The sequence below is a fragment of the Haliotis rubra genome, unplaced genomic scaffold, assembly GCF_003918875.1.
Source record: "Haliotis rubra isolate DU_JTF1 unplaced genomic scaffold, ASM391887v1 Scf213, whole genome shotgun sequence".
In the NCBI taxonomy this organism is placed as follows: Eukaryota; Metazoa; Mollusca; class Gastropoda; order Lepetellida; family Haliotidae; genus Haliotis; species Haliotis rubra.
Window position 1 is genome coordinate 71,011 of NW_025766148.1, and position 25,379 is coordinate 96,389.

Genomic DNA, 25,379 nt, shown 5'->3' on the forward strand with positions numbered 1-25,379 from the left:
TGGCTAGTGAAACTCCTTCTAAACGAATGCCGATTTCTAAAAGTAATCTGGAATTTTATAACCAGACAGTGCACCCCCTTTCTGCACAATTTCAACTGGAAGGTGATTTCTGTTGCGTTGTGGTAATGCCTTCTTAATCCTTGTAAGAAATCTCATCAAAATCCATCAAAGTCAAAGTGAACACAGTTCACAAAATCAAACTTTATTTACCTGGTGAACTCAGTTATTTGAGTTAGCTTTCACTAAGTGAACACAGTTCAGATACAGGCTATAATTCCTTTTAGCCTTAATCCGCTTGAGTTTCAATTTTGAGTTAACTGAATGGGTGAGTGAGTGAGTTAATATTAACGTCACATCGGCAATATTTCAGCCATATTGTGATGGCAAAAAGTTATGTACTAAAAATGAACATATGTATACTTATTTAAAACCCTGCCAGCGAAGGACAGTATAACGACTAGAATATCACAAATTGATTAAAACTAGTTCAGTGTAAAATGTTAAATCATTTAAAAACAACATAATATAAAATCGGGCTATAGATGAGCTAACTGAAAGCACCACTCCAGCACAAAGAGGTTTCTTTAAATTGTTAGCTTATACAGTATGAATATAGTTACATAAAAGCACCATAGAAACATTTGCATGCACGACTGCTTATTGCTCTATTGCATATTCTATTCAATTAGTGATAGGACGGAGGAATTGCTTTCTCAGACGAGGGTATATTCCAACGTGCTTGTTACAGGACAGTTCATTCATGCAAACGGCAATTCATCTAAGTAGGGCAAGTTGTGGTGACTTGAGCGTTGCATACGTACACAGAACACAGAGCGTGTGGCACAGTTAGATATACAGGTAAGTAGACCATTTTTACCTGTGTCATTGTAACCATTGTCTGGGGAAATGTGAGACACTGCCACTGAACTTGTAGGTGCTCATCCGTCTGAAATGCATAGAAATGTGTAAGGTAAATAGATTATAATGATAATAAGTTGAGCATTTTTATATCGTCGTAATCCAGAAAACTGCTCAAAGCCCCTAGGTTGTATGCTCTTTTGAACATGAGGGTTTTCAGTTCAGGTCGGAAACTTGTTGGTATTATCACGTAAGTAGGCTGGGAGTGTGTTCCACAACACAGCTCCTGCTTTGCAGAATGTTCTATCACCGTGTGTGACAGTATGTGTGACTAGGAGAGAAACTAAGAGAGTTGACGTAGATAGTAATGTCCTCCTTGGCTGATTGTGTACAGGTGTTATATGCTCGTACTTCTTTGTATGGGTAACTACTCTAGCTGATGATTTTTGTGTTCGCTAGAGCTTGTCCAAATTGCTGTTTCTGTATCCAAATACAAGCCTGTTGCTGTAATCAAGCTTGGATGTTACGAAGGAATGAAAAACGGTTTTGACATCTTTGAGATCATAAGACATTTGATGCAGTGGCTTTAGAGGCCAAGATGGCTGGATTTCAGCTATGCATGCAATATGACGTCGAACAGGAAGACCTTGTTGCAAAACTAATGCTGTTACATATCGTGTATTTACATGTCTTTAAAACTTCCACGAGGTTTCTGTAAAGAGACTAACACCACACGAAGGAACAGTAGTTCCCTAATGCAACCATGCGAGAAATATATGTCATTGACCAACGTTATAATGCCAGTATCATTTGGCCGTCAAACATTTCTTATCCGGGTCACGAAACAGAAGTGCAGTTGGCAGAACACAATTCATGTGACAGAGTTGTGTAAATATGACCATCGGTTTCATCTATAATGTGTGAAATATTTGTAATGTTGTGGTTTATGACACAGGTTTATATACCCTGGAAATCAAATCTTGTATGACCAGGTTTACCCTATTTATCATACTCTCCAAAATGCATGGTCATTGGTAATTGCGGGGCGGTGGGGTAGCCTACTACTGGTTAAAGCATTCGTTCGTCACGCTGAAGACCCGGGTTCGAATGGGTACAATGTGTGAAGCCTATGTCTTATGTCCCCTGCCGTGATATTGCTGGAATATTGATAAAAGTGGCGTAGAATTAAACTGAAACAAGCAATCATAGGTAAATGGATTATTACCGCGTTCATAGAAATTAGCATGTATTTCAGCGGTCATGTAGCTACCTTGTTTTGCCAGCAATGGCTCTTTACCATACGGCGATTGGTACCACAGTGAAGGAAACGACCCACTTTAACATTTCAAGTGTCCTGGGTAGGCTGAGCACTAGTTAACTTCGCCAACGAATTGTGTTGAATTGCTAAAAAAAAGAGAACATAGTGATATAAGTGATTTGAAATAATGATAGTAGTATTTAAAATGAGTAAAATGCTTAACTTGTGGGTACACTCCCCAACACGTTTATATCTACCGAGGTTAAATTGAAACCATTCTTAAAGTAAACCTATGACTGTACATTTGCATGAAGCAAATATGATTTGTATAAATAATTGATTAATGTCAATATATTTCCATCAGCATTCACTTCATAGGAAACCCCACATCCGTCAGCTCCTCTTAAAACAGTCAATTCCAAAGTAACTTCAGGGATTTCAATTTAGTCTCTCTTCGTGTTTACATTAGAAAGGAATTGGATAACTCGATATAAAGGATACAATAAATTCACGCTCTTTTAGATAATAGATGATGTGCGCTATGTGTATGTGTTTACACAAAAGTCCTAGCATTCAACTGAACATTATCACATGCGTATGCATTCGCGTTTTCCATGTCGCATTCAGTGTCGCATTTTTTGTTAAATAGTAATGTAAGTACATGTAGGGGACAGGGGTTCATATAGGGATATTTAGATAGTAATTACAATTGACACATTAATTGTTTATCGGAGAGTCTTGTAGAACATTGTTTCACTTGCTCTAATTAAGGGACTACTTTCTGTCTGGTGTTACTGTTCATCGAAGTGCTGGATACAAGGGGTAGGCCACGTGGAAGTTAGGTAGGCGCTGATTGGTGGAGACGTCCGTAGACGTCAGTAGATGAACTTTGACCCACATCAAAGGTCATCCTTGAGCGCTGTATAAGTGAACTGCCTTTCTGAATTCAGTGTCTAGCTTTGAACATCATATGAGGTGTCTCCTAGTAGTACTGATGTCCCGAGGTCATGTTTCAGGATCATTCCCTCCCTGTTATCAAGCAGGATGCTAGGCGCAATATGGGGGTGTCATGTGATCTTATTCTAACGTTAGGTCAGGTGTGTGTGTGTGTGTGTGTGTGTGTGTGTGTGTGTGTGTGTGTGTGTGTGTGTGTGTGTTGAAGGGGGGGGGGGCATTAGCGTAGGAAACGAAATGGGTTTTAGACTGTAGTTGTGGGGTAATGTTCGGGTTAGAAGGGTTGGTTTGGATGGTGTTTTAAGAGTAGTTTAAGGGATTCGTGTATGTGACCTTCCAGTCTGTCTCTGTTAATAAGCTTACGCTTAATAAGGTTTATAATGATGAACTGGTCACTGAGTTTTGAGTAGCGAGCAACACATTATAAAATAGAAGCACACAACAAGAAGTCTAAAGAGGTTGATTTAACCTAGCTGTCACTGGGCCACAGGAGTTTGTTCAGAACCCCGCCTATTACAAATGGATTATTTCCGAATGAAATTATGGACACTGAATCACTCAATGCCATATGAGCCTACCAAATGGACTGCATTTATAGTCAGCGTTTTACCGTACGATAAGTACGATTTGTCATAAATGCGGTGGTAAACATTCAGATGTTTTCAGCATCCCCGCTGAGACCTGGGTGCTGAAGATTTTAACCAAGGACATAAGTGTGTTTCGTAAACATACCTTAACAATTATCTTATGTTCATTCCCTTACAGCAGCCTTATGTGAGCTGACATTTGGCCCTGTATTTCTCAGCCGTGTGTTATTCATCATGTCTAACTATGCAAGTCTGTGTATTTCGTTACACACCAGGCATGGGAGTTTTCCATAGAATCTGTGTCGTCTATATTGTTGTTCATGAGCCTGTGACGTTATGAATAAAATTGTATTGGCTAATCAAATATGAGCTCGCTAGTCTGTGCCTACTGCTGCTCTCGTCATAAAACACTACTGTACGAGACATAGTGCACACCAAACAGTAATCGTATAGCGTGACTCTTTCTTCATCAAAGTCCCCAAGCTGCTTATGCTACGCGGTTTGTTGGGTATGGTTACACAAAGACAGGGCGATGAAAAACTGACACGAATTTTTGTGTCACGTCACTATATTACCTCTAGTGTTCAGCAGTTAACAAAGACGACAAATTCGTTTCAATAATAATCTCTCTCAGGAATGAAACACTAACAAAAGCTGTGATGACACGGATGTTCGAGGAAAGTCGTGAAACCAACTGTGCACCTGATTCACACTTGTTGGGTTTTACATGAAGTGTGTTTTATCCGTATCTGTGGCCATACTGCCCTCTGAAAACATATGGTACACAGTTGTCAGCAATGCACTTCGACAAACATGCCTTACAGATAAGATGAGGCAGCATAAATATTTGGTAACACCAAATCAATGAACAGTAGAACGAACGTGTCCATGCAGCTTCGGTGTCTTAATTAGTAATAGCTAAAACGGTACCACAGCAGAACGGCACCAAATTTGTATTTTGCGAAAACGGCACCATATTGGCGAAAACGGCTACTGTTTTCTGGACTAAAACGGCACCATATATAAAACAAAGTATGACGTGAACTTTTATTTTATATTTCATTTCCTTATAACATTAGCAAGATTATAACAACATATATAAAACAAAGTATGTCGTTTTATATTTCATTTCCTGATAACATTAGCTAGATAACAACGACACATATATTTATTTTTAGTTCCCCGATGTGATATTGCTTGAATATTGCTAACAGCAGCGTAAAACAATACTCACTCACTCATTGACTCATTTCATTAAAATCACATTAGCAAGATGATAACAACAAGATTATAACAGCAGCGTCATCATTACACATATTGTCATATTCATTCATTCACTGAATGATTGGCCCATGGATCACAGAACATCTAGAGGGAAGTTGGGACACAGACAAGTCACCATCCTTGAACAAACTCAACAGTTGGAAGACCTCATCCTGTCTTGCTGATGATGACTTTCGGATGTATGCCTTCAGACGTCCCTCTTGAATGAATCTGGTCTGAAAGGGTAGGAGGCTGGCTTCACAGTGGAGCTCTGGGATGAGCCTGTAAATCCCCAATGACTGCTCTGCCACCTTGTTGGTCATTCGCCTGCGCCAGCCTGAACAGAAGAACACATAATTTTACAAAACATTTTGAAAATGCCAAAATAGTATAACAATCTTTAATAATAATTTATTAAGAAATGTATACCTTCAACAAAGTTGTTTGTCCTAACCGCGATGTTGGAGACTGACCAGGTGCGGGGATTGAATGTAGGGTAGGGTCGGGTGGTCAGGCTCGCTGACTTGGTTGACAAATGCCATCGGTTCTCATTTGCGCAGATCGATGCTCATGCCGTTGATCACTGGATTGTCTGGTCAAGACTCGATTATTTACAGACCACCGCCATATAGCTGGAATTTTGCTGGGTGCAGCGTAAAGCTAAACTCACTCACTCACTCACTCACCTTCACGTAATCGTTGTTTCTCTGCTTCCATGACATTTTCTCGTTCAATACAAACATCCAAATGCACTAGTATGACGTTCTATATTTGTATACATATATGTATTTCAAATGTCAGATGTACCTCCAGGGCAATATAAGCAGTCAACAGAAAACTGAGACAGTACCAGTATTTAACAAATTTAACAAAAGTCAGACTCAAATATTATAACACTCGCAAAGTAACATTGAATTTATAAAAAAAACATACATGGACAGAACGAATTCCATGATATGGTGCGGAAACCAGCATTAGGAACATTAAGAGCACATACAGTGAACATCCTCGATAATCTCCAGGGTATACGTTTGGATCAATCTCCACTATACCCTGGATGCATCCACGGCTTGGCCCGATAATTGTATTACCTCCCTTGGCTGGCTCCGCATTCTCACAGTAGCCAATCAGCTAAGCCGCCGTTACGCCAGTGTCAACAAAGATAGCGGTCGCAGTCGCGAAGGTTTGTTCGCAGTGCCACTCAGATTTTGGGTGAAATCATACCAGCAGCGAAATTGACAGATCTGAAACTTTAAAACAAATATATGAAAGAACTCCTTCTACCTCTTTCAGAGTACCTCTACATCAATTATGTTCCCAAATTTAAACGGTTAGATAATTTAAGAAGCGAAAGTGAGTTGTGATTGGTACGCTCAACTTCCCAGCGTAGGCACCTTATTGGATAAACCAAGGGAGGTAATGAAATCATCGGGCCAAGCCGTGGATGTTTCCAGGGTATAGTGGAGATTGACCGTAACGTATACCCTGATGATTATCGAGAATGGTACAGTGATCCATGAACAGTTAACGGTCAAACGACTAGAGATAAACAGAAGACCAGAAGACTGAGTGAGTTAAGTATAGGTCACATCAATAGTATTTCAGCCATGTTATGGCTTCATCAAATAAAACAGTTTTACGATACTTTCAAACATTATATTTCAAAATAAACAAAACACAGTAATATACCTAGATGTTCACATATATAGGTCTAAAACTGGTACGTTAGAATCAAAATGTGACTATACAGAACATTACAATCTAAAGTAGGGCTACAGATCACAAGGTATTTCTGCAACCTGCAAGGTACCCCGGCTTGATTTATACCAACCCTCTGGCTACTGGTGATTTGTAGACACAGAGGGACAATTATTTTACGCTCCTTCAGTCCCTCTTGAAGACACAGCCACTAACAATCAAAATTATTTTTTCATTCGTCAAAATTAAAATAGTTACTTACCTATTTACAATATAAATTCGTATAAAATGTATGGATTACATCAATTTCTTTTTTAAAATAATATAACTCAATACAGGCAGATGCTAAAAAAGATCATTCATGGTTGAAGCCTTGAAATGAAACAAATCTGATGGAAAATTCAGAACATGCTTCACCGTTGTTCTTTCATCTCACTGGATACGGAAATGGAGGATCGTCAGCTTTCAACAAATAGTCATGAGTATATCGTGACGAGAGATACTCTATCGTCTTAATATGACCTCTTCAAATCTGGACTGACAACCTTACTGGTGCACCCGGTAGTTGGTGTAATATCGTGTAATTTATATATATCTACTCGGGTGTCCCAATTAGTTGCATAAGATCACGAATGTAGCATCTGATGAAAGTTCTATAATCATTGTACTGGTGTCACAGGCTTCTCTAGAGCTGCCCTTGCGGCAGCATCAGCCATTGTGTTACCCGCTCTGCTCACAAGACTGAGCAACCAATAAATGACAATGTCGTATTGGCCAGTTGAAAGATCTCTTTTATGGCTTTACAATTTCTAAATTGGATGAGTTGAAGACAAATCGTTAAAAAGAAAGACAGGGAAGGGTCAGAGCTTTGCAGATACTACAATTGAAAGTTTAAGGGTCAGCGCATTGCAGATACTACAATGGGTAGCTTAAGGGTCAGCGCATTGCAGATACTACAATGGAAAGTTTAGGGTCAGCGCATTGCAGATACTACAATGGGTAGTTTAGGGTCAGCGCATTGCAGATACTACAATGGGTAGTTTAGGGTCAGCGCATTGCAGATACTTCAATGGAAAGTTTAAGGGTCAGCGCATTGCAGATACTACAAAGGGTAGTTTAAGGGTCACCGCATTGAAGATACTACAATGGGTAGTTTAGGGTCAGCGCATTGCAGATACTACAATGGAAAGTTTAAGGGTCAGCGCATTGCAGATACTACAATGGGTAGTTTAGGGTCAGTGCATTGCAGATACTACAATGGGAAGTTTAACAGTCAGCGCATTGCAGATACTACAATGGGTAGTTTAGGGTCAGCGCATTGCAGATACTACAATGGAAAGTTTAAGAGTCAGCGCATTGCAGATACTACAATGGGTAGTTTAGGGTCATCGCATTGCAGATACTACAATGGGTAGTTTAAGGGTCATCGCATTGCAGATACTACAATGGGTAGTTTAAGGGTCATCGCATTGCAGATACTACAATGGGTAGTTTAAGGGTCAGCTCATTGCAGATACTACAATGGGTAGTTTAAGGGTCATCGCATTGCAGATACTACAATGGGTAGTTTAAGGGTCAGCGCATTGCAGATACTACAATGGGTAGCTTAAGGGTCATCGCATTGCAGATACTACAATGGGTAGTTTAAGGGTCAGCGCATTGCAGATACTACAATGGGTAGTTTAAGGGTCAGCGCATTGCAGATACTACAATGGAAAGTTTAAGGGTCAGCGCATTCCAGATACTACAGTGGGTAGTTTAAGGGTCAGCGCATTGCAGATACTACAATGGGTAGTTTAAGGGTCATCGCATTGCAGATACTACAATGGGTAGTTTAAGGGTCATCGCATTGCAGATACTACAATGGGTAGTTTAAGGGTCAGCTCATTGCAGATACTACAATGGGTAGTTTAAGGGTCATCGCATTGCAGATACTACAATGGAAAGTTTAAGGGTCAGCGCATTGCAGATACTACAATGGGTAGCTTAAGGGTCAGCGCATTGCAGATACTACAATGGGTAGTTTAAGGGTCAGCGCATTGCAGATACTACAATGGAAAGTTTAAGGGTCAGCGCATTGCAGATACTACAATGGGTAGCTTAAGGGTCAGCGCATTCCAGATACTACAATGGGTAGTTTAAGGGTCATCGCATTGCAGATACTACAATGGGTAGTTTAAGGGTCAGCGCATTGCAGATACTACAATGGAAAGTTTAAGGGTCAGCGCATTCCAGATACTACAGTGGGTAGTTTAAGGGTCACCGCATTGCAGATACTACAATGGAAAGTTTAAGGGTCAGCGCATTGCAGATACTACAATGGGTAGCTTAAGGGTCAGCGCATTGCAGATACTACAATGGGTAGCTTAAGGGTCAGTGCATTGCAGATACTACAATGGAAAGTTCTGTAACTCGGAATGATAGCTGTTTTGAACAAAACACCGGGGTACTAGCTGCTTTGCCAGCGTCCTTGCATCCATTGGTAAATATTGAACCGTGATGATTGTATTTACTTAATAGTTGTAGGTATTCCTGTTGAACTAATTGGTTTGTATCGGGCATTTTAAAACTTGTTAGGGAAGCGTCTACTTCTGGACTGACCAACCGCCAGAGAGTCGACAAAAGTCGGTATGGAGAGATGATATCAAACGCCGAACGTTTAGCCTCAATATGTGGTTTAATCTGAATCCAAAGAAGGGGAACCAGCTTTGGTTTCTTATGAAAGTGTTCCGCACAGATAGGATTAAAAACAGGGTTATAAGCAGGATTTGAAGGATTGGAACAGAATTTAATAATGTACTGAAGGGACAATTTAATGCGACATTGTTTTGAAGAACAATAGTGGATGTTGGAAATGCATCCAATCATTATCTGAGACCTTAGATCATGTCTCTTTGTTTTAAAATTACTCTTGCAATGGAGCCATAGTTCCATTTTGTGCGAACCAGTGATCTATAACAGTGATGGAGAGTTGTCTGATTGCTTCCCCACTTTGTATTTGACACAATGTTCGACCGACTTAATGCCTTCAGGCATTTGAGAAGATCATAAGGACAGAAGTATTTTAGAATGTTTTCATATATTGTTATTTAAATCGTCAAATGAGATAATAGCAACATGAGTTATGAAACAGACCCTTATTGGAAGTAACAAATGCAGGACATGTTCAGGAAAGCCACGGTTAGGTGTTGAGTGATGGTGGTATTTTAATCTTTATCCTTCTGTCACTGTGCAGACTGCTTTCCATATTGTCAATTTGCCTTACCGGTTGACACAACATTAAAGGTCACATGCAACCAAAAAAATCAAACATAATTAAAACACAATTATCACTTCTTCATGACATATAATATGCATTGCTGATTATGAAAAAACAAATAAACAAAATTATAAGCGTATAATCGCAAATCAAAAGTGCAATATTTTGTTCTTGGGTTTACCTCCCTCGAAACGAAGCAGCCGGATACCGAACCCAGTCAGAGCGGGTGGGTGTGCACTCAAGTGTAACGGCTGGTTCATTAGCCGATGCCGCCTTCATTGCTCAGTGTGTGTGTATATATAGAGATGTTGGGTTTTGTAAATACATGCTCATTTTTTTGTGTACAACATTTTGCAATCAACAGAAATCATAACATGTCATGTGTTCAAGTATCAAACCTGCCTGTCTGTGTAATTACATAATGTGACAGAGACCGAACTCGGGCCATAAATCAATGCGTTTTGTTTATGGTGTATAGCCTGATTGGTGTTAAGTTCAAATTGCATGTGGTCAGTGATCGCAGTTGTGTATTGAATATTGTCATTAGCAGACAGGCAGGCAGACACACAGGTGTCAATAAAACAAGACATTGAGTTTTGTCTGTGACAGCGACATATCTATATCACAGTTAGAAATTGTGTCAACGCTAAATAATGACATTGCTTTTAAGTATCGAACTGAGAAAGTGACTCGGTAAGAAGAACGTGTGGTTAAATAGACAAATGAAATTATATAAACAGTTTATTTACTGTCATAACATATAAAAAAGCTCGCGCCTGTGAGATATCAACAAAACATTATGAAAATAGCTCACACCAAAGCCTTCACCGAGTATTCACCAGACAGCCCGCTTCCAAGTTGCGCGAACCTATTTCACTGCGCACGTGCTATGAGCGCAGCCCAGCTGTTGAAACCCGTATTCCCCAGAAAAGTCTTGGGAAAATTAGTGAAACGTTTGAACTCCGATTTCGCGCGTTTTTTTTCATCGCGTTATTTTTCAACTTTATAAGTTGAATTTGCATTTTTTGACGCTTTGTTTCGGTAAGTCCATATCGAAAGGTATCAGAATCTGCAAAGTTGTGTTTTGCGTTGCATGTGACCTTTAAGTACTGACAGTGACGTAGGAGTTCCCTACTTGCAAATATTTTCCATTGGTCATAGATTATGTTACTAACAAAATAAATCCGTGTATGTTTATCTTTTATCAGTAACATTAAGTACACATATATTATGTTTGCTTTACGGATAGATCAGTTTTAGCCATGGCGAGCAAGGAGGACAGTGATGCAGGAGTTCCCATGACAGAGTTACATTGTCAAGGAGGTGACAGAAGTGAATCCACACCACAGAGAGAATCATGGAGCAGACATTTGGACTACATGCTGACAATGATTGGCTACTGTGTTGCATTAGGAAACCTGCTGAGGTTCCCCTACATTTGCAACAGGAACGGTGGAGGTAAGACTGTATGTAGTTATTTCTTATGATTCTTGGAGACAGCAAATTGCGATACCTGTATAATCTGTGACATGATTCCATAAAAACACACACGATCCAATAAATATGCAAATAACCATTTTTAGAAAGCTGTATAATTTTAAGGCTTACATTCCCACGTTATTTCTGTTGAATAAGAGTTGGATTTGTTTGTAGAAGAACATGGCTGTACGGTTAGTCTGCATCTTTAAGGACGGCATCAGATTAAACTCAGTGATCAATGCGATCGCTAAGATGAGGTCTCAACGCATCCTCTTTTATGTTAGGGTTAATGGAGATCAAAATGTGTTACATTAAATCATTTATGAATATTCTTACACATTTCCATTAATTATTATAATCGATGTGTATAATTCAAGACTGACCCAGTAACTGAAAGTTGACGCCTAGTATATATCATGGATGTGTCAAATATCATGGTGACTTTGAAGGTAACATACTCATAAAATTACCCCTTAAATAGTTCCATTCAGTTGAGAATTCTTGACATGGAATGGGGTGAGTTAATTTGGCTTGATGCCCCATTGAACCGTGTTCCCTTCCTACCACGACGTGTCAACTTGATGCGGAATAAAAGCCTGACGAGATACGTAACCTTGAAGCATGGTCGAGTTTAATCATTACAAGAACACATGACTACATATTCCCCCAGGAGCTTTCCTCATCCCCTTTGTCTTGATCCTGGCCATCGCTGGGTTCCCCTCATTCTTCGTGGAGGCGACCATCTCGCAGTTCTCGGGAAAGGCTGCCAAACAAGTCTGGAGCTTCTGTCCTATGTTTAAAGGTCAGTGACAATATTCTGACCAATACGATTGCATATACTATATACAAATGATAGGGATTCACATGTGAGCTTTATATAATCACTTCTGTTGGGTTATTTTCGTGTTTGGAATGCGTATGCCTGATGTGTTTCCTTATTATCAGTTGTTTACAGTCCATTGACAGGTTTTATATATAGAACAAAACTGACATTGATGAGAATACGCTTATACTACTAGGTGTCATAAATAAAGGGTCAAATGATATACAGCACATGTAAAGAAATGTTTTTCAGAAATAATATGCTCTTGCCATGATTACCACAGACTGTGGGTCACAAAACCTTCGCGTAACGGATCTAACCAAGGACATCTTTCTCAACAATGAAATGGTTTATTCTGTCAGCTTCCTTAAGTGTCAGCAACAAGACTTGTAGCTGGAGTTGGTCCAGTTTCATCTGAGTGAACGGCTGTTGTTTGACGGTCAAGAGAATGACTATTCTCTTCCATGAACCACATTCATGCATTAGTTAAATTTTATAAACATAATTGGCCAAATTTATGACCAGTCAGAGCCACAGTTGACAAAAGCATTATATTTCCTTCCTCGTACTGACATTCTTCCACAAAGTTAACGTCCCATGTCTCGCGGTTACGGCTTGTGCTTGTGGGCGGCTGTCAATGAGAGCTTCTATATTTTACATGAGCGCACTTACATTTCGTAATCTGTAATTGTAACCAAATTGGAAGCATTTAGCTCCTGCAGAAGCTCGGTTTGTGGCCAACATCAACATGACATTCCTTGGTGTTAATAAAAAAAACTGGCCAGTGCAACGTAGATTATGATTGTGTATATTTCGTCTTTTGTATATCCCCTACCGAAGTGCAGATCAGGTTATTATATATTGGCTTCTTGTTCCTGAAGAAGGCGTATAAATATTTTTATATATTGACAATTAGGAGTTGGTGTTGGCGCTGTTGTGGTTGCATTCGCGTACATGCCCTATTACAACCTGTATCTGGCCTGGCCCATCTACTACATGGTGAAGTCCTGCTCCAGCGTCCTGCCCTGGACAACTTGTGGCAACAGCTGGAACACCGACCTGTGTATTGACTACGGGAATACAACGTATAGCAGAAACAAGACAGCCCTTGCAGGGAATACGTCATATACCATCACCAAATCTGAAAAGTGGGAAAATGTGACTCTAGCTCACACACCTGCGGAAGAGTTTTGGCAGTACGATATATCTGTCATGTTATTTTTATAAGGACAAGCTTTGTCAAAATATGCTTCCCGTATACATACATGGTGCTCATGTTTAATATGAATGTATATAACTGTCAGGTTTGATTAAAGTTATTAAAGACCAACAAATTCATCGGATTCGGCGCTGTTGTTGTTTTTGTTGTCATGACGGTCAAAGTCACATGACGAATGATATATATGATCAATTACATATTCATGACATATAAAAACATCAATCGATTCACACTCCGCAGAGTAGTAGACTCGTTTCTCCCTTGTGTTGACCTTTAGCTTGATATTTATTTTTATTTTTGCCCAAATTATAAGATTCGTTTCTTCCGCTGCTCTTCGCTGTACAGAGTTGCGTCCCTTTGTCACGTAAGAATCAAAGATAGTTAATACATAGTCTATGGCCTGCACTTATCACCTCACCTACCCTCTATTTTTCTTTCAGCTACAATGTCTTGGGTGTCTCAACAGGCTTGGAGGATGTTGGGTCTGTACAGTGGCACATAGTTGGATGTCTCTTGTTTTCAACTGTCATAATCTTTATATGTCTTATTCGTGGAGTCAAGTCTGTTGGTAAGGTAATGTGAACAGAAATAACACTGCAAACATCTGTACGAATGCCCTTTTAATATTTAATACACTGATTACGAGCCAACTATTCAACCAGAACATCCACTCAGATACGGATATATCCTTTCAAATTCAGATCTTACAAGTTACAAAATGGGCACGAGTTCTTTGAGAACCAACAGGAAACAAAGCACAATGTTCACTAGGAGTACAGTACTTCAAGTCAGAGCTAACTCATGCTTGTCGCAAGAAGCCACTGACGGGATCGAGTTGTCAGGCTCAATGACTAATGACTCCCACTTTGATTTAATACCAGTATTAAGAACAAGGCATCCTATATGTTTGTCTATATCGCAATATCTTGGCAGGTATCTGCAGTGGTAATAGTGAGTGAGTGAGTTTGGTATTACGCCGCTTATAGCAATATTCCAGCAATATCACGGCGGGGGACACCAGAAATGAGCTTCACACAAATTACCCATGTGGGGATTCGAACCCGGGTCTTCGGCGTGACGAGCGAACGCTTTAACCACTGGGCTACCCCACCGCCCCTGAAGTGGTAATAAAGACCTGTTGACAAACAAAAGAATGATTCCATATTCATAATATTATTCAAAATAATCTTAGATGCATTGAAACCTTCACCAAAGCTATGAATATCTATCCATTTGAAAGCTGAAAATTATGTATCTGCCACAAGAAATATAATTTCTATTTATCCAAGCAAAGCAAAAGCTCTGGCTGACTATCTTTTGAATTCAAAGTCAGTTTAAACTTACCAGGATTTTTAAACATAGCATTTTTGTTATTTTAATTTTGGCTAACAGTTCTTCAATCGCCAACAGCTGAAGGGATGGTGTAAATCCAATTAGGCTCCATGCAGGTAGCAAAGGTACTGTAAGTTCCCATGGTCCCTAGTATGGTGATCAACCTTCAGTTGTTGGCAATCTATAGCCTGGTTTTATATTGTATTGTCGTGTATAGTTAAATGTTTTAGATTTAGTTACTAGTTTAAAATTTCAACCTGTGATAATCTAGTTGTTTTACTGTCCTTCGTTGACAGATTTTTATAATTTACCTTTAATATATATTAATCTATAACTTGATTTAGTCACGATATGGCTGAAATATTGGTGACTTTAAATTTTAACTCACTCACTCACTCACTCACTGTCTTTTAAAGGGAGAGAAAAACTTTAACTTTAAAAGTGACTAAAGCGTTTATAAAATATATCATGTTCCATAAGCTAATTAAAGCTGTTTGAAATGTTCTCTTGCATTCTTTTGCACTATTAACTTTTGTGTAAACCTTTTGTGTGTCAGAAAAACATGTATTTTGGGCTGGAGGTCTGTTATTCTGTAACATACATCTTGAATCTTGAATTAATCAAAACTCGATTCCTAATATAATTTATCTTTACTGGGATTTATCTAACAAAGTCATTCACATGAGCAATTAAAAGAAATATCCTACATCAATGTATCCATATGACTATGGGGATTATGTACGATAGCCGAATGGTTAAAGCGAAAGACCCGGGTTCGATTCCCAACATTGGTGCCCATCGTGATATTGCAGGAATGTAAATAAAGTGGTGAAAAGGCATGTTCACTCACTTGTTCATTGGATTATGTCTTTACTAGCTGTGTTGTGTAATTATCCGTTATCTTTATTGTAGATAACACTTGATTTACAAGCTAATAATTAAATTAAAGCTTTCTAAATCCAGATCATATAGACGCCAATAAAGGTCACAATATGTCCAATAACTTGATCTGTTCCTCCCTACAGGCTGTGTACGTGACTGCGCTGCTGCCGTACGTCCTCCTCATCTCCATCTGCATCACGACGCTGTTGCAACCAGGTGCTCTAGATGGCGTGTATTACTTTTTCATACCCGACTTCAACAAACTACTTGATATACAGGTGTGTTTCAATTGACAAAATTCAAGTCTTTGCAATTCTATGTATTTCCTTACTACCCTCTTCTTCCAATCTTGATGAATACTGACCAAACATGCCTCACGCTTATATATTTAGCAAATACAATAAAATATGTTACATTTGACCAATTTCTAAAATGGCATTGCGTATTCATTGATAAAAATAGTATTCAATTTCGAGTTTCTGAATTCTGTAACATGCTTGTGAACATGATTCATGTCATAACTTCCCATGTTTTCCTTCTATAACATTCTGTGACTATGTTGAGAATATGCTGGACTATTCCTGCTTCTTCGGATGCTTCCAGATAAATATCAACTCACTGTTTAAATATATCATACATCAAGCGTGGTATATCTTTGCAGTGTTGATATATACACAAGCACGGCATTACCCTCTACTGACTCTAAACCCTCTGCAAGTGATTACAACAGCAGGTCAAGTTTGATAACCAGTGATATTCACAAGAATGAAGGTCAAACCTAACATCGCCATACTTTTTGCTAGAGGAGATTTTAATGGAGAGTAAATTATTGCCATCATCTGTTATATGGCGCGGTGGGCGAGCTTGCTAAGGCGCCAGGCTAGTGATCCAGCGAGGTTGAGGTGTCGGGATCGAGCCCACCTGTGACTGGGTGTAAAAACTTTGGAGTCAACTTTGTGTGCAGAATCTTTCAGTGTTGTCACAACCCCTAGTGTACAGTACACTAAAGAACCCACGAATCCGTTGGTATATGACCAGATGGTGGCCACATGAATACGTGCAAACACCTAGTTGCGGGTACAGCAACGTGCAGTAAACGTGGACAAAGAACTGTGACTATGTGTCCCAGTCCACCCAACTGTGAATGGGTACCTCGTTAGGATGAGAAAGCCACAATAACTCGGTGCGCCCAGTGGCAGCAAGAGTTGTATACTTCCCTGGGAGTTGAGATTGATAATACGATGTGTCGTTGAGATTGACATTTAATGATCGAGGGGAAAATACCAACGCTTTGAGCTTGCACCAGTTGCATGGATATGTGCGCTATATAAATATACTATAATAATAATAATAATAGTATCTACAACTGAACTCATTGATTGTCATCAGCATAATTGGTCAGTTAAAAAGGACTGTGTGGTCAGATGTTAATGACAGATCAGATACATATATAACGGGATAAAAACCAGTGCATTTATGACGGAAGCCAATAAGATCAAAGCGAAATCGATCAATTCTGTGTCCAAACAGGCTTCACATTCATTATGTCCTTAAAAATAGTATTTAACTCCCTGTTTAAATATAGTATCGAGCAGACCTCGCCAATCTACTTATTGTTAGTAGAAATAATGGAACTGTTTGACGATGAATTACACTACCACTTCACACAGGTGTGGCTGGAAGCATGTTTGCAAGCGTTTTATTCACTGGGAGTTGGCCAAGGGATGATTGGCACTGCTGCCAGCTACAACAACTTTCATGAACCATGCCTGCGGTGAGTTACAAACCGAGAGTGCTTTAACATTACAAAGTGTCAAACTGAAACGTCACATGATTAATTTATTAGCACAACAGGATTGGTGATTACTTCTGCGCCTGTTACTAACAACCTCTTAGGACACAGACGTTTGTTCCATTAATGCAATGTCAAGAAAAGTTTCTCTAGGTATGAAGGCCACCTTCACAAATTACCGTTTGCAATATAAGGACAAGATGGGTATAAAGCTGAATGTCTGAAAGTGTACAATTCTATAATCATAGAGACAGAGCATTCGTATGACAAGGTCTCGCAAGAAACGTTACATGATTGGCTGTAATTACATCCCAGAAAGTTGCACAAATCATCATTGTGAAGTTAGGTTTCATAGAGCTACGGTAGTTTATGTTCCGTATTTAGGAACGAAAGGGCTGGATGTAATATGCAAATCTTTTCAACACAGCGACGTGTTAATATTTGTTTATATATTGCGTTATTGAGGCGATTTGGACATTCGAAATTCACGTAAGTCGATTTGCAACTTGACCTGAACCAGTGTAAGCAGTAGATAGTGATACAGTTGAATGCTTTTAAACGTGTGTGTTTATATTCACAGAGATAGTATCATATTGACGATTATCTCTGAAGGAACCAGTATCTTCTCTGGCCTGGTGACGTTTGCTGCTCTCGGGGTCATGTCACATAAAACGGGTGTTCCCATTGAAACTGTTGTCTCAGGGGGTAGGTAATTTTTATTGTATTTACAAAAACAACAAAACACCGATTTTTTAGAAAGGGAAAGGGACGTGTTGGTAGTTCTCCAGAGCTATAAGGCTCGTAAAACAGTTTTTGATCATAATGTTTTTAAAGGAATGCCTCTTGCTCAAACAATGCTTGATAAATAGTTTTCCGAGTCCAGTGGTGTATTGTGTTTGGGATATAGTTGAATCACGGGGCAAGAGATAATGCCAAGCCTTGAGGTCACAGTATAAGGATACAAACTAAAACCCTCAGTAGTATTTCCTGACATATCACTGAACATATAGTACTCGTGGATCAGCCTTTCCAGGACGGCGGTAAATTTTAGATTTACAAAACAAGTTTACCCTGGAGTATTTTAATCATAAGAAATAACAACGACACCCGTTCCCTATCCATAACAAATCTCTGCTTAAGGCAATGTCGAATTTATTTAATTCCAAATATTTTCTGAGCATGTGCTTATGAATTACTATCAAATAGTAATGATACTCGATGTTCGCGACAATGCGGGCATACCTTACCCCTCCATGGGCACCAGTCATAAACAGATGCAAGGCTAGTTAATTGTTCACCTGAAAAGACATGGTAGCGTATATACAGTAGCGTATAGTACCAGTGAAAGAGGGAAGTGCAGCACACATTATTTTGTCACTGATACACTAAACTGTAACGTGTTCTTCGCAAATCTACAGTAAAACATTTTGAAAGCTTTACTGACAACTTGAATGCTACAACCTTGATCCAACAACATCTTACCAAGAGTCACGTGAGGCTCGATTGCACCTAAAAAGTTGTTTAATGTACACAGCAAAGGCTGGAGGTTAACCACTATGAATGGATCCAAATGCGATGCACATAAAGCAGTGTCGCTTTCAAGTTCAGATGGGTAAATCAGTCGAAGAGAATTGGCTATTTGATTGCTATTAATCGATAACAGATCATCGATACACCTTAAGCTTAACTTAAGATAAACCTATTCGCAAAAGTACTTTGTTTTCATTTACAATAGGCAAACTGATTGACACGGATGAGAAATACAGGCAAAGTTCTCAATTTTTCAGTGTTCATGATAATACTATATTGGGTAAGATACTCAAGACCCGAATGAAAAATGGAAATGTCCTATCTAGAGAATAAACATGAAGTTCAAGCACGTACGACAGTTATCCAAAAGGTCACGGCAATTGCTAATAGCTTGAAGACGCTTGGCAAGATTATCCTTGCAACAAAGTACTTAGTTTCAACATTCTTCTGAATATATTGCTTTACACTGCATATTACGTCTCTATTGAAGGTCCAGGATTGGGATTTGTGACCTATCCTGACGCCCTCACACAACTACCGGTCCCTCAGCTGTGGTCATTCATGTTCTTTCTGATGTTGTTCATGGTTGGTTTGGATACACAGGTGCAATATGAAGTGTTTTACGACAGCTGAGAAAGGAACTGTGGTTCAAATATAGAATGGCAGAATATTGCTGCCCTTTGGGATTGGTTTTCCAATTTAGAGCAATTCTCCAGCAGCCTATTCTGGTAGTAACCAAATTGAGTGAGTGTCAGTGCCTGGGGGTTCGGGATTTCAATTTATAGCAGTCTCCATCAGTATATTCTGACAGTAACCAAAAGGAGATATTGTCAGTTCCTAGGCATTAGAGCTTCCTGGTTAGATGAGGTCTCCTTAAGCTTTCTGATAGAAATCATGAACTTGATCACTGCTTTGTCTGGTTCAGATTCGATCATTCGATCTGGTTCAGATCTACACATATCCTGAAGAAGTCATAAACATTTTGTTTCAATACACAATATCAAACTGTGCGTGGACGCAAACGCACAAACAATAATTACTGATGGTCGGGTGCTTAAAAGTTCAGTGTATTATCTACGAGCAGCAATGTCATTGATGGAATATGTCTGAAGGCCGTGTTAAACGACATTTCAAACTCACTATCGCAACATTAACTATGAAATCCAGAGTAAAATATAACTGTCTGATGGTGATGTTCATGAACATATTACTGGTTTGCATGGAGCTATACCGTCCACTGTTGTCCTTCCAGTTCCTGAGTACTGAAGTCGTTATTACTGCCCTGATTGACCAGTATCCGCAGCAGCTGAGCAAGAAGAGGATGTTTCTAACAGGAGGATGCTGCCTGACAGTATTTCTGATTGGACTCATCTTCTGTACCCAGGTCACTATGCTTACCTGTTGAACAATTCAGTAGGTCAAAACAGCCAGTGTATTTAACAATGCTTACGATCCAGTGACTCATGAAAACCAATATTGAAGAACATGGACAAGTTGTAATTAATGAAACAGTGACTGTGGCAAGTTGTGAATATTCCAGTTTGGTCATTCATAGTAGAAGGAACCCTGTTGGGAATATGAAAGCAAAGAGCTATGTATCATATCATGTATCTCTCACTGTAGCAGAAGCAGTAGCAGCAGCAGCAGCAGTAGCAGTAGTAGTAGTAGTAGTAGTAGTAGAAGTAGCAGCAGCAGCAGTAGTAGCAGTAGTAGTAGTAGTAGTAGTAGTAGTAGTAGTAGTAGTAGCAGCAGCAGCAGTAACAAAAGCAGTATTAGTATTGTGAGCAGTTCAATCAACACTTCATTTTCGTACAAAGGCCATCGGGCCCATATACATACAGTTTCATACATTATAATACAATTTGCATATATGTATACACGCCCATCTGCATACATGTATACAGGTAATCTGAACATACAATACAGGTTAATATGGATAAAGTAGATAAAGACATGATATGATAATACAAAAGTATAATATGGTATTTAATAGTATCAGTTGTGACAGTGACAAGCGCTAGTAGTAGTAGTAGTACTAGTACTAGTAGTAGTAGTAGTAGTAGTAGTGACGACATTTACAGCAGCAGTATATGGACTGTCTTCGTAGTTACATCAGCATGTGTGGCGGTGGTAGTGGTATATTGCATTAAAACCGTTGCACTAGTTGACGTAGCCGTAATGTCAACGGTAGGCGCATTATTTGTAGTTGCTGTGATAGAAGACGTAGGAACAGGGATCCTGGAGAAGGCAGCGGTACTGCCAGTAGTAAACGTAAAAGTGAGTAAGCGTTGTTGACCATAGTAGTATATATTGTTTGAAGGACGATATGAACTTACTGACTTCCTGTTACAGGGAGGGCCGTACATGTTTCAGCTTGTAGACTGGTATGTATTCTCCCTCGGGCCAATGGTGATATGTACACTGGAGTGTGTTGTCGTGTCGTGGATATATGGTGCGTACATCAATTTATCGGTATCAAGTGTGTATTCTTACTCTTAAAAATGTAGTCATGATCAATTGTTTGTCTGTTGGTGGTCGTCGTCGCTCATCATATCAGTCACTGGATTGTCTGGCCCAGAATGGACTTCCAGGTCACCATCAGAAAACTTTCTTTCTGAGTGTGGAGTGTACTGTTGTGTCGTGGATATATGGTGCATATATAGAGAATACTACACTCGGTCTCATTACATACGAGTGAGGTCAGAAACCATAGGAAGGTCACGAGTTTCGTATAATTCGTATGTAATGAGACAGAGTGTGGTATTTTATTTATTACCCACGTCTTACATGCATTGAATTGACAAAATAGCGTATTTTTGTTATTGTTATGGTTTCAAACCGAAACCGGTTCCTTGCGGAAGAATTTTGTTCTGTAGTACACTTTTGCATGACGTCACACTGTATTGACGTCACTACGCCATTCTTGTCTGTCCCCTTGGTAACCGACGTCACGATGCATGTCAGTTGTCATCGCCTCTCGTACAGCCTCCTACAGTAAACTACTCCGTAGCACCCCGTTTCTTGGTTTGCAACTGCTTCACTCGGCTAACATCACTGGTGGAAACATTGCATTTATGTTTTCGACGGATATAATGCCTCAGTTCGACTCACAATTAAACAGCGATACGGCAACGTTCGCAATGTTTACATTCCCACAATGCATCTAAGTTGTAAAATGAATGAATTCACGTGTTTGTTATGAATGAACAAGTAGTTCCGTCACAACGTGACCTAACTGAGAGGTCATCGGTTATCCAATCAAATCGTTAGAATCTCAGGTCAAGTCGTTACGACACAGGTCAACGCGATACGACACTCTCGTGTCGTACGAGATTAGTATGCAACTACCCATACGTTGACCACGTGGGTAATAAATCAATTTATCGGCATCAAATGTGTATGTAACTCTTCAATATACTCAAGGATCACGTGGTCCTGATTTAATTTTGTGTGTGCCAGGGGTCATCGTTGCTCACAAGTCAAAACATTGATTACACAACAGTTTTATTTTCCTGCTGACTGGGTTCCGTCCTATTGCGCAACTTCCTACAATAACCAGTCCAGAACTTTGAGACCAATTCATTCAACTGGATACATAAATATTAATCGGTTTTATTTGATACATCTAAGCACGTGTATATTGCAACACTACGCTGCTTCTAATCCTTGCAAACACGTCCTGCAGCGTGCTCTGTCGTACACCGTGCTCTGACAAACGGAAATCAGGAAATCATGGACATCTCAAAACGAGGCTCTGCCGCTAGAAAAGTTTGGCTGTCTAGTACGGACTTGATGTATATCAATCACATTGTGCGTTACAAACTACACTGAATAAGCGCAAATAACACATAACAGGCGTAACCAGTGAGCCAGATGAATTGTGAATTATTTTACGACCTCATCAAACAGGGGCAGTCTGTGACGTCTTAGTTAACGACATGCTGCCTACAACTGGCCATAAAATATAGAAATACGATGTTATTGAAGCTTAAAATAATATCACCATTTTCTAATGAACCATGAATTGGAATTCAGTGTAACCATAGTTGTTTGTGGTGTCTCTTTTCAATTTCACACGAGAAAATTCGGATCGGCTGAAAAGTAGGTCATTGTCTCAATAGGTTAATGAGACTCATGTTTCTGTCCTAATCGTGGATTGCGATATATAATTTGTCAATGTATCTTTAAACTTCAAATATATTTTACAAGAAGAATGACCTCGTACAAATAGATTACTTACGTCATCCATGGGGTAGAGAGCCATGCACAACCTATAGTAACATAGTCAGAAAGTTGGTAGAGTTCACGCATTAATAGAATTACACAAAATATCCTGTTGTGAACGCTAACTTACAATGTTTGTCTTCAATGTGAACATGTATATGTTCCGTCAGGTATAAGACGAATTAGTAAAGACGTTGAGATGATGATTGGCAAGCCACTGCCGATGCCTGTAAAGGTCCTCTGGGCTCTGATAACACCGTCAATCTTGATAGTAAGTACAATACAGTTGCACGGTACAATGATGGCGTTGAAGTCTCACAAACACGTATGATACATACTTGTGTAAGTTTACATGTCAAAGAGGCTCATCATTATTATAATAGTATATCCCTCATCAGAGTAGCGTTCTAACCACTACCACGTTGTATGTATATATATAGTCTGTTACTGAGTGTCCTTGGACCTGTTTCATATCCAGATCACTTTCATCTTGACACTTCTCCGCTATCAGCCACCAACCTACGGCAAGTACAAGTTTCCTAACTATGCTTCTACAATCGGCTGGATTATTGCAGTGCTGCCCCTTCTACCAATACCTGTCTACATGGTCCTGACTGTCAGGAAGCACATGGCGACCAATTCTCTGAAGAAGGTAGCACACACTTGTTCTTAAACTGTATCGAATATTAAATATACATATTAACATCAACCCTGCATCGCAATGGTAAAATGAAATGTAGAATACGCTATGGGCTCAACTGAACTGTCCTACTCCTAGTCAGTGGATGTCCTGCGCTGGTCCCCGTGGTTGTTTTTTGGAGTAAAAATATCGTTAGGTTCAAGTTTTAAGAAACATTCTCTGATCATTTTTTTCTCAGATATTTATTAACTTCTTTGAGTGGCTTTTTAGAAGCTGGAAAGTACAATATAGACGACATTTATGGATAGCAACTTCTTTATTTCGTGAGTGCGACGTTTCGATACAGATTCTTGTACCGCTGTCAAGGAGGAATGTATTGTATTTACGTTGGCTTTTATTAATATGTAGTCTCGATATTGCTGAAATGCTGCCGATGTGGAATTTTAACCCACTCTCTCACTCATTCACCAACTCCTGTTTTGGTCCAAACAGTATTTAAAACGACACGACGGCCTATTTCGCCCTGCTTGTTGATTGGCAAATGTCCACAGTAACACCAAGAATATGAAGAGTGCTGAATGGAAATTGATTACTATAACGTTGTGGCCCATGCAGGAAGCAAATATACTATAGTCCACATGGTCTCTAGTCTCGTGATCAACCTTCAGTTGTTGGCAATCTATAGCCTGTTTTTATATTTTACTGTAATCCATAGTTAAACTGTTTTAGTTTGTATTACTAGATTTAGATTCATATCTGTGAAATTTTAGTTGTTTACTGTCCTTTGTTGACAGTTTTTTATAATTTACCTTTAAATAGTATGTATAACAATTAATTGTTCTCGCCACGATATGGCTGAAATATTGCCGATGAGGCGATGCATTTTTTAAATCACTCACTCACTTTAACTTTGTTCTGAATAGACCCGTACACAGCATCAGTCGTGTCCAGGGTCATCCAAGCCTGATCGTGTCCTTTATGATATGGCCAATAAAACAGAGTGCTATACATATACATGATATTGTTGAGCTCTCAGTTGTATTAACTATTAGCACAGTTGCTAAAGTGTGGATAGGGCGACGATGTGATAGTATAGGGCGCTTTACCCTAGACCCAAAATCTGATGATTTGATTCCCAATTGAGCTCGATTTCTGTGATGACAGTTGTCAGTGTTGTGTGTTCTCTTTTACAAATGTACTAACTGTAAAGACCCTTTGACGTCACACCAAGTCATCCAAACCTTGGGCTGTCCTTTAGGTCATTAGTTTGCTACTGCTTCCGTACCACTCTGCTTTTAACCAACTGGTGTACAACTGTACAACGCTTTAAAATGTTTATAATGGATACGTTGAACAGCAGGGTAACGGAAACGTCAATATATGTTTCCAGTTTGCAAACTAAGTACAGATGAAAAATCAAACCGACAAGCCAATTTACAAATATGAACTAATGAAACGATATGTGTGATAGGAATTCGCTTTCGTTGACAGAGTGTACGTCTTGCCTTGAGACCTGATGATGAATGGCAACCTGCGAAATCCAGAAACCGGCAGGATTCCATTGATGAGTCCACAACATAA

At 39.4% G+C, this 25,379-nt stretch overlaps 1 protein-coding gene across 1 annotated transcript; it reads left to right on the plus strand.

Moving 5' to 3' along the window:
* Positions 1-818: 818 nt before the first annotated feature.
* Positions 819-25,379, plus strand: LOC124276764 (sodium-dependent proline transporter-like). The gene is made up of 14 exons (XM_046712418.1): positions 819-858; positions 11,132-11,335; positions 12,027-12,158; positions 13,096-13,375; positions 13,791-13,971; positions 15,756-15,890; positions 17,283-17,386; positions 17,985-18,109; positions 19,425-19,537; positions 20,187-20,318; positions 21,287-21,386; positions 23,329-23,429; positions 23,637-23,810; positions 25,290-25,379. Exons 2-14 carry the CDS (start codon positions 11,140-11,142, stop codon positions 25,377-25,379), a joined length of 1,863 nt encoding a protein of 620 aa, XP_046568374.1. The 5' UTR covers positions 819-858; positions 11,132-11,139.

Bases quoted from the DNA above. Each gene is read 5' to 3' on its own strand.
- LOC124276764 (XM_046712418.1), top strand. From the start codon at position 11,140: ATGGCGAGCAAGGAGGACAGTGATGCAGGAGTTCCCATGACAGAGTTA. The intron at 21,387-23,328 runs GTGCGTACATCA...ATGTTCCGTCAG, and splicing joins TGTCGTGTCGTGGATATATG to GTATAAGACGAATTAGTAAA. The intron at 23,811-25,289 runs GTAGCACACACT...TTTCGTTGACAG, and splicing joins CGACCAATTCTCTGAAGAAG to AGTGTACGTCTTGCCTTGAG.